Source organism: Mesitornis unicolor, unplaced genomic scaffold (genome assembly GCF_000695765.1).
Source record: "Mesitornis unicolor isolate BGI_N332 unplaced genomic scaffold, ASM69576v1 scaffold13293, whole genome shotgun sequence".
Classification (NCBI taxonomy): Eukaryota; Metazoa; Chordata; class Aves; order Mesitornithiformes; family Mesitornithidae; genus Mesitornis; species Mesitornis unicolor.
This window is the reverse complement of record NW_010174083.1, coordinates 15,670-26,714: the sequence shown is the minus strand read 5'-3', so window position 1 is coordinate 26,714 and position 11,045 is coordinate 15,670. Positions and strand designations below refer to the sequence as shown.

At 37.6% G+C, this 11,045-nt stretch overlaps 1 protein-coding gene across 1 annotated transcript in view; it reads right to left on the bottom strand.

The window, feature by feature from the left end:
- PTPRZ1 (protein tyrosine phosphatase, receptor-type, Z polypeptide 1) overlaps nucleotides 1–11,045 on the bottom strand; it is a 58,901-nt gene that overhangs the window by 33,305 nt on the left and 14,551 nt on the right. Inside the window, exons 8-9 of the mRNA XM_010180939.1 lie at nucleotides 4,554–4,597; nucleotides 1,608–2,565 (exon numbers count right to left, since the gene is read on the bottom strand). Coding sequence (XP_010179241.1) covers nucleotides 1,608–2,565; nucleotides 4,554–4,597 — 1,002 coding nt within the window. The remainder of the gene's footprint in view (nucleotides 1–1,607; nucleotides 2,566–4,553; nucleotides 4,598–11,045) is intronic.

Here is an 11,045-nt window from a genome sequence, read left to right as displayed (position 1 = left end):
CTGCTGAACATCTTCACTGGTAAACAAATGGGATGAATCATACTCCTCACTTGCATAAGAAACAGATAAACCTTGAAGTGACGCTGTGGGCTTACTAAAAGTGTCTGACAACAAATCGGCAACGGAAGGTGCAGGTGTAGAATGCAGCATGGTTTCAGTTGTAGCAGAACCTGGTGCCATTTGATGCAATATTTGGTCAAATGTAGAACTATCTTTATGAACCCTGGAGCTTTCAGCCAATATTGGATCACTAGGCACAGCTGTAGCCGTGTTAAGCAGAGTGCCATCGCCAGAAGATTGGAAGAAAGATTGCAGTAATGCTTCATTATTTAATGTAGCTGAGGTCTCATAAAAGTACAGCTGAGTCGAGGACAACGTTTTGCTAAAAGCAGGGGTAGAGAGAGCTTGATCTGGGCTTGCACTAAGCACAGGTTTAAGCAAAGTGTCATCAAAGGCTGGAGGTATAACATGCAAAGGCTGAACGGAAAGGTGATTTTCTGTAAGTTTACTAATATCATGATCAAATATCTTAGTAGTGGGAAAAGCAAGAGAGACTGGAAGGATTCCCTTTGTGCTAGAAACAGGAAGTGGGCTTTCTTGCAGAGACGTATTCTGCTTAATTACATCAACATTTGAAACAGATGTAGAAAGTTCAGGTATCACTTTACTTTCAGTATTGGAAGCAATTTCACTTAAAGAAGAGGCAATTTGCAGTTCTCTCTCATCTCCATATATAACATCACCTTTTTGAAGCATCCTATTAACATCACTAAACCCAGATGATTCATACGTAATTTCATCTACAGAATCAGAGGAAGAAACGTTAAGTACTGTCATAGTATCTGTATCAGGCAAAAGGGACTCACTACCAGAGTATGCTTCAGACCAATCCGTATCACTAGATAGAGAGCGCGTAGGCTGCAGCAGAGCATCAGCTTGTGATATTACAGAAGAAGGTCTATGCATCAGTACATTGTTATAGCTGCTAAATAACGGATCTTGACGAAATACGTCAACAGAATCATGCACAAATTCTGCAGAGTCATAGGAAACAGTAAAGCTCTGGAGCGAGCTCACATCACTAGACAAAGCGTAAGGAAGTTCAGACATTGTAGATAGTACATGCATATTTAAATCACTGCTGGATGGTTCAACTTGAGAAAATATGTGGGTTCTATTATGACCAAATATCAGTGTCTCTGAAGCAGCATGAGTAGTCTGATGTGACACCACATCAGCATATTGAGCAAGGCTTGGCTGTATTAATGTATCACCCTCTGCCAATGTCAAAGAAGCATGCAGGGACACCTTATCACTTGCAACAGGTGGAGTAGCACTTTGTGGAAACATTTGAGAAACTGTATACAGACGGTGAAACATTTTACTACTGGAGGAAGCAGAGGAAAATGTAAGCAAAGGTACATCATCATAGGAAGACAGGGTGGGTTCAAATGACACATCAACACTGGGAAATACAGGTGTAGCATGCAAGGTCACATCACTATCTGATGTAGCAGGGGTAGTGTCGAGCATCTGAGAGTCAAACAATAAAGGGGTGACTAGAGGAAACACTTCACTACTGTAGGAAGGTTGAAGAGGTATCTCACCATTATAGACTGGTTGAGTTGTCTGAGAGAGTACCTCACTGGCAGCAGAAGCAGAACCATATTCTCCAGAGCTTGAAGAGACAGAATGAGGTGATAATTCAGCAGAGGAGAAAGCAAAGGTAGAATAATGTGGCAATTCTAAATCCGCATCTGATGTGTCTTGTGAAACCACTGGGCTGCTGGAATAGGGCACTGTAGCTGGCTTTAATCCCTCTACATAAGCATCAGTGTAAGTGGTCTGAGACAGTTGCCTGCTCTTCGATGTATCAACAGATTCAGCTTTCAGATCTGTAGCATTACGAAACCATAGATTTCCATCAGTGGAAGAAGTGTGCTTTGGAGGCTCATCAGAGCTTGAGGGTGCTACACCTTCTGAAACATACTTAATGGAGCCTTGAGAAAGAACATCGTGCATGCTAATATCTGGGCTTCCTGAAGGAAGGGCGTCTTCTTGGGAGGTCTCCTCTGTAACCAGATGTGCTGAAGACGTGGTAAGAACCGAATTCCAGAAGTCAGATTCCTGATGAGGTTTAAAAGGAGACAATAAGAAACCTTCGTCACTATGGCCAGTAGTGGTTATTCTTGTTGGTTCAGTGCCTGAAGAAAGGTATATGTATTCTTCTTCTGCACCTTTGGCGGAGTCAATGAGTTGAGGAGGACTTCCAGTTATTGTTTGGGATTCCAAAAAGGGATCTTCCTCTTCAGAAATTTCACTAACAGGTGGAGAAGTAGGATAATAAACTGCTTTGAAAACATCATCCTTACCACGCAATTCTTCTTCTCTTGTTAAGTATTTATCTGTTTTAGCTTCACTGGGTTTTGTCCCCATTTTTTCTTGGCTGTAGCTGGATGTAGTCACCTGTAAATCTTTCCTTCTTATTTGGTTTATTGTACTGTCAGTGCTAGAAATCACTGCAGTTTCTTCATCCACCTCTGTTTCCTTTTCATCAACTTCATCCTTTGAAAAAATATTATAGCCGAAGACAATTAAAAATGTTTATAGACACTGCACACAAATGAAAACCAAAATTGCAATAATACATTTTTCTGGCTCCACAGAAACAAGAGACATGACAATACTTGAGAAGACTGTTGGTCTTCATGTGAAATATTTAGCTGCAAGAACAGGTATCCTCTTCTCTCTTGAAAATATTACTTATTTGTTACACCAACCAAAAAATCTTGTGTCACAACAGCTTCTTAAATATTGTGTTATTTTCACCCTGCTTGAGAGATAAAACTAATTCATAATATTTTATTAAAAAAAGCTCTAACTTTCCTAATAAAATGCAACTGTATATGCAGTACATACACATCAATGAAAAAATGGTGTTGCTATCAGAATATCTTAAGAGATTTAAACTAATATCCTGATATTGTTTAAATTGTCAAAGTAACAGAATCTGTAAAATATATTTATGACCTGTCCTTAAATCTGCTGAATCTTCAGAGTTTCTGGAAAAGACTTCAGGATGGTCAGCATGACTGTAACAGTTTCACAAGTGTCATGAGTGATACTACCTAGTCCCTGCTATGACTCTTTGTTTGCTGAACATGAATAATGATACTTGGTGAAAAATCTGTGTTAGGGTTTTGACTTTTAAGGACAGATCCAAAAAGAAATAAATAAATTACATGCCTAAATACAATCAGGATTAGGCCAGCCTTGAGGATCTAAGTTCAAATCGCACATAATCACAGAATATTAGGAGTTGGAAGGGACCTCAAAAGACCATCCAGTCCAACCCCCATGCCAGAGCAGGATCACCTAGACTAGGTCACACAGGAACGCGTCCAGGCAGGTTTTGAATGTCTCCAGAGAAGGAGACTCCACAACCTCTCTGGGCAGCCTGTTTCACTGCTCTGTCACCCTTACAGTAAAAAAGTTTTTCCTTATCTTCAGGTTGAACGTCCTATGCTCCAGCTTGCACCCATTGCCCCTTGTCTTACCATTTGAGATCAGAGAGAAGAGCCTGGCTCCTTCCTCCTGACACCCGCCCTTTACAAATTTATAAACATTAATGAGGTCATGCCTCAGTCTCCTCTTCTCCAAGCTAAAGAGACCCAGCTCCCTCAGATGCTCCTCATACAAGAGAGATGCTCCACTCCCTCAATCATCTTTGTTTCTCCAACTTTCCCTGCCCAAAATCAAAATACATAATGTGGAAGCATCTAATTTGCTCAGCAGGCATTTTAATTTTGACCTAGACACAGCAGCATCCGCAGTTCTGTGCTATGTCCCCATCTAGAACTGCACCAGAAACAAACCTGTCCAAGCACAACTCTGCAAACTACATTGAGGGGCACCTTCAGTTTCTGAAGGGACTTGATTTGATAGCCACACATAGCCCTCATCCAAAATTGTGTAAAATAGAGTTATACTGTAAAGTCTAACTTCAGTTCAAGAAATAAGCATAAATGACCCTCCAAGAATTTTGGAATAACTGTTAAATACAACCAATAGCACACTGACAACAGACACACATGAATCTCACTCTTTAGCACAACCTCTTTCCTCCCTTACTTTGGCTGACTTCAAGCTAAGACCATCATAGGCAAGCCCAAGTCTGATTTCTCTTTAAACAAACTAAAAAGCCCAACACTGAGTGACAGCTTTGATTCTGCTAAATGAACAAATTTGTTGGACTCAGAGGTGAAAATAACTTGATGCCTCATTTTCAAAAATATTTACACATGTCCTGTGATGTCCCTTACTTCTTCATGTATCTCCAGCCCCAGAGACCTAGCAAGTTATCTCTAGAGTTATTTAAGGAGAAATATAGCTGAAAGAGAAGGCTGTATATGCATATATATGTATGTACATATAAATGTAGATAATACATTCAGTTGGTGGCATAATTTTGTAAATTTTCACAGAATGTCAATTCAATTTAGTTGAAATGTATGTAGTTCCAATACTCTCTTAAAAATAAATGAATGCTATACCTCATATTCTTCCGTTTCATTCAGTTCAGGAATGAGGTCAGCCTCTATAAAACAAAAATACAGACCATATCATCCAAGATTTTAAATTCACAGAATTATTAATTCTGCAAGGACTCAACTGATAATACATTTTTTAAGACCCAGTCTAAGATGTTTAATAGGATTATGTTTGGAGAAGTGGCCAACCACCTGGGTTGTGGACTAGCTCAAAGGGTAGCAGTACTCATGTAGATAGAACATGTTCAGCCACAACAGCTCTTCCTGACAAACGTTGAGTCTGCACTGAGGAACTGCATCCTGGCCAGGGAGAACCAAGTTTACAACAACATTTTCTATGAGGAAGTATAGTTCAATGCAGAAACACAGAAGACAGAAAAAAAGGAAGTCTGGGAATCAACTATTTCTTTAAATTTAATCTGAAATCTCTGAAGATTCTCTTGTAAAATTATATATTCTGTAATTTTCTTACAGCATATTCTTCATTTGTGCACCGAGGGTTGGAGTTAAGTACTAGTGCAACAGCCATGCCACCATATTCAGCATGCAGTAGACTGCCTGTCCCCATCACAGCAGACAAAAGAGATCACCCTTCCTAGAGTACAGCGCTTAAGGCCTTTTACAAACTCCCACTCCACTCAATTTAATGTCAGGACACAAATTCAGTCATGTCACATACTGCAAAAAGTCCCTAATAAACAGGTACTGAGTGCTCTGTGAAGAACTCCTCTAAAGGCTTTTGAGGCCTCTCCATTTGTCATCAATAAATAAGTTGAAGCAGGATTGAGAAATTCTCCTCCTACAGTCCAGTGAAAATCCTTCTCTCTGAGTATAGAGGTCGTCTCTCACCTTCTTTCTCTCTTTTAGGCCAAATCCAGTATTGTACTTCTGATGGTGGTCAGAAAGAGAGGCTTCAAAGCTTGTAGGTTGCAAGAAGCCTACAAATCTCTGGTATGAACCAACACAGGCCTCCAGTGATAAAATCTAATCCTGCTTCCACAGCATTAACTTGTCTTACTGCTCCTTTGGTCCACAGTCCCTTTCTGAATCTTTCTACGGCTTTCTCCTAAGGAATGTTCTAGCACTCTGTCTGTACATCAATGCTTACACCTATTCTGAGGGCTGATTTGCAAAAGCAAAAATGCCAGTCTCAGCCTTGGGAGTGATTATAACAATAACACCACACAGAGCTGCATATCTGCATTTCCTACACAATTCCCAAATGAAGTTTCCTCAATACACAAGTATAAAGATGCTATCTTTATACTTCTCATCTCTGCAAAGTCAGATGGAGATCTGTGATTTAATTAGTACTCTCTTTGGTCTGTCTGTATGTACTTTTTGAAACAAATTGAGACACATATTATATGGAAAATATACTAGATAAAGTTCATCAAACTAACAAGCTCATATAGTTTTATTTGTAGATTAGAACACGCAAACAAATTTGGACTAAACAATGTTGAAGAAGATTTTAATAAATTGTTCTTTTGCAACTAACATTTATAAATTAACAAGTACCAAATTAACCTTTCATTAACAGGATAGAGAAAAATGATCTTACCTCTGACTCCTGGAAGCCTAGGAGGCTCCGGGGCAGGGTGGGGGGAGGGGAGCAGAGGGGAGGAAGGGGTGGAGGAGATAATGATATTCCCTGGCTTCTCAATGGTATAAATCAAATATTGTTGACATTAGTTTGAAAGTCTTCCCACATTAGACCCATACTATGTATTATGAACTCAACAGACTACTCTGAAAAATGTTTTTAATACTGAGAAATTCTATTAATTCTTTCTGTGGTCATTATTCTGGAGTTGAGCTTTAATCAGACTCAATCAGAAAAATAAAATGTATTGATTGTGCTACAGTATACAGTAGGGTAATGTGCTCTCAAATTCCACCAGCAGAAAACTACAGTTTCTTGCTATTGTCTCCATGGAGAGGCATTAACATACTTATATATATATATACATAATATATATATTAACAACACTAAATCTTCAGGCATTTACAAAGTCTATTTAAATTTAGTTGGTTACAGAAAATGTACTTGACTAAGGCATTAGAGTCACACACTTACAGAAGTTCTGTTCATCCTGTTGCGGAGTTTTTGATCTGATAGGAGATTACAGAAATCTCCTAACATCCCCCAAACAAGGAAAAGAACCACATCCCCCAAAAAACAACCCATTGATGTGAGTTGATGAACAAGTTTGTTTATTTTTTCTGGAACCACATATTGATTATTCTATAGCTTACATTTTAAAATAAAATAATTAAATCATTAGTTAGAAAGTTTTGTAGAGGTCTTTTCACAGTCCATTCTAATGACAGATGAAGAAACGATAGAACAAAGACAAAAAGGTTTTTTTTCAGTGTAAATATTTTAAAAAATTTCTTAAAAGTCTGATTTGTAATTGTAGAATAGCATGCATACCATTAACTGTTTTTGTTTCTATACTGTCATGTAATAAATGGCACGGCAAGAACAAAAGTAAAGCCTGTTTCTTCTGATTAAAGTAGTTTTCAGATTTCTACATTTATCAGTACAAAATCAGAAAAAAGAGAGCACTCTCTAAATGAAACATTAAAGATAGGCTTAGTGCTTTTTAGGACAAAAATCAGTCACAAAGACAAGTTACAAAGAAATCGAATAGTTAGACCCTCACAGGATTGCTGACAGCATGAGCTGCCATGCCGAAGAGAGAATTTGAGAGCCATATCCCAGCATAGTTTTTTTTAATAAACACCAACCAAAGTCTACATAAAGGATGATGAGAGGATAGATATATTCTTATTTTTCATTTCCTCTGTCAGCAAAAGCATGTAAGTCACACTCATATTAATTACACAACAAACTACTGCAGAACTTTCAGAGCTATACAGATGCTATCTAGAGAGTCAAAGCACGCATTTAGATTGTTATTCAAAATCCAATTCTAATAGCAAATGAAAAACAGGTAAATAAAGGTTGGACTTTTATCAAAGCTGACTAAAATACTATGTATACAATTCCCTTAATTTTCAATGGAGGTTGTGTAGCTACATCACGTAGGGCATCTGGTGACTTTTACTAAAAGAAAACTAACAGGAAACAATTTTAATGTGCACGTACACTATATAACAAGATGAAAGGCTGCCACTCTGAACAGTTTAGGAAAAACCCAAAGAGCAGAGGTCTCAACTATGATCATTTGCCCAATGTCGTACCAGAGCTCCTGGGGCTTCCACAAACTGAGGCAGAGAGCATGGCCCAAAAGAGGTCCTTCCTCTTACCAAGCACTACCAAGAACGAGAGGATTTAACCCTGGTCTGTGGGTCATCCGGAGCCTGCAGCACCCTCACTAACCATGAACAGGAGGCACTCAGACAGGCCAGGGAGAAGACATCAGAAACTCTCTCTTGCAAGCATCTAGAAAGAAAATGGCTAAACCAATGGTCATGAGTTTTCTGAACATGAGACTTGTGTTGCACAGTGTACTGAAACTTCCTTCATTTAAAGTGGCCACTCCAAGGGCAGAATTCTTCCTGGAAAACAGCCCATCTAATGCTTCCGCATGACTCACGCCTCACTTTAGCTCTTAACATGAAGATTAATTGATCTGGAGGTGACCGCAGTGAATTTCATCTTAATTAAATTGGCTTTCTCAGAGTAATTCTTGAAAATGAAAGTTTTAGCTTATGCTTTATGTGAGTCAATTTTATTTCATGTCTTCATGGTGAAGATAACTTTTCTTTCATAAATTCACAAGCAGGAGCTCCAAGAAATCCCCTTTTGCCTCAAGATCTACAAAGCAGATCACAAAACCAATTTGATGTTTTAGTAGTAACCAGCAAGTTGCTCTGAACACATCTTTCTTATTAGATATCTACATTCTCATATCTCTATTGTTTAATATTTGAATTATTAAATTATTAAATATAAAAATATTTGCAATATTTGCAACAGTTAATTCAGATGTAAATAATTAGTAAAAGTAAGTATGCAAATAAACATTAATATTAGAAATGAATGGAAGTTTTTTCTGTATTTTAAAACTATATCCAGGGTTGAGACAGCATATATAAAACTTATTTATAGAGCAATGTACGTCCACAGTAATCATACTGATTACATGGGAGCAAGCAATTTTTTCCAGAATTTTCTTCATCCATTGGTCTCAGATGTACCGCTGCGGAAGTGTCAAAATTAAAGAATACAAAGTACATTTAGTAACTTTGTGTCCATTTCAGATAGGAAGCTTCCCAGAGAAACAGTTTTTCTGAAACACATAAAATATTAATTTTGTTGGGGTTTTTTTATTATTTATAAACTTCTCCCTCTTTATTTTTTTTCTTTTATTTAAAATATCCTTGAAACACTTCATTTGGCCTGAAATAATCTTCCTCCATTTTGAAGCTTTTGGAAAGCTAAAGGAAAAACCTTAGGTAGACCTGAAGCTATTATAAATTTTCAGAATTGCCTGAAATTTGAAAAAAATCCACAGGTGTTTTTAGAGTTCTGATATGCAGATCATTTAACTCTCCTCTTTACAATTCTTTATTTAAAGACAAGAAACTCAGGATAAGAATATACTTATATATCTTAATCTGCTTTAACGCAACATTAAGGAGACATATATAAATGTTCAAATGACAGAAAACACAAAAATACCATTTTAATAGTTAACACTAACCTGTTCATATTTTATATATATACACCTTTACATTTTGTCTATGTATCCTTGCATTGTATTTTCTAATTTCTGTAACAAAAATAAATTAGTGGTGTGCCTGTGTAAAACAGAATATCAGAATATTCTGTTGAGAATATCAGACCTTAACTCAGAACTGCTAAATATAACATTTATTGCACCAAATTCTCTTGTTTGAGAATATAAATCTCAGAAATTTCTGCTGATGCAGTGGAAAGGGAAATGAGTTTCCCACTATGTATTTTCAAAGCAAGGCCCTCACTCTTTGTTCTGCTGAAATCAATTCAAAGCCACTGCTGACTCCAGCAGAAGTACAACAGGGATGCTGTGATGGGTGGCGATATCTGCACCGCTGGCCAGCTGCAGACTGCCCAGCACCACCCTCTTGCTGAACTTGTTCCCCTGCAGGATTTGCTTGCATCTCAGGTGCCTTGTGCAGTGCTGTCTGCAGTGCTGGCTCCAGGCTGACCCAGCCCCAGCACTCCTGTCTCACTCCCTGCCTCTGCATCCACATTTCCTTCTCAAAGAAGCCAGGGCACACAGTGGGGTGGTATGATCCTTACAGCAGGGATACAACAGTAGTAGTAAGGTGGGTTATCCTATGGATATTACCTACACTGGATTTTTTGTTCCAATGTTTGTTTTCTGAGCTTTTAAAGCTGTGATGGCAGCACTGCACTCATGTGACTTGTTGAACTGACTATTGTGTAGTATTTACAACACTATGCTGCTTATTTGTCAATCCACGTAGAAATAGATGTGGGGGTTTATAGATGAAATCGCATCTGAGAAAATCTTCAAACACAAAATAAGGAATTTCTGGAAAGGAAAGGGGAGGAATATAGTATCTAAGAGGTAGAGAAGGGATAAACAGAAAAGTGAAATGTCAGGCAGAATGTCAGAACCTTGTCATGGACTTCATTGAAAACTGAAGAGAAACAGGATAATTCAGGTAGATATTAGCATGACTCCAAAAACACATTCTTCTAAACACTTTTGTTTGAAAGACAAGTTAAATGTTTATTGAAAATTATATGTAGTATACCTGAACCTGCGTCCCTCTCCTTCAAACATAATCACACTTATAATAGTTATAATAAGCCTATTACCATTATTAGTTCAGAATTCATGCAGTAGAGCTTGTTGAAAATCATATTCTTTCTCGCTGTAAAGGAATGTGGTTCCCTTGAAACGAAAACCTGACCTGTTTTCCAAAGTACATCACAACATTGATAAGGACTTTGCTGTAGCTAAAGAGACTTAATGAAGTGTAAAACTGAAATTACAGAGTCCATATATAATCAAGAATACAGTCCCTTAGATTAAAAAATGGTTTCTTGCATGATCAGAAAGTCTTTGATTTCTTCCTATGATTAATTACAGGGTTCTTAATTAAAAACACAGCTTTCACTCACTTTGATAAGAACTGGGTCTGATGCTAAAACTTCCACAGAATTTAAGGAATTATTAAGGACAAGATCAAGCTTCATGCTATAGTTTAAAATTATTTCACATTTACCAGCAGGCAGAGGAAGTAAATCTGGCTGTGAAATCATTAAGATTTGTTTGTTAGGCCTTTTGATTTTTTGCGAGGCAGCATTAAGAAGCAAGGGAATTCCATCACCGCAAGTCCTTTGAAATCAAACTCCAAGTAATCATATGAAATCAAATTTCAAAATCAATTGATACAGACTTGTAAGTCACACATTTGGTTTGTATTACTTGTTTCCTTAATACTTTGGCTGTCTGGATTAATTTTGGGAGGATGCTTGAACCATAGAGAAATAATACCAAACATGGT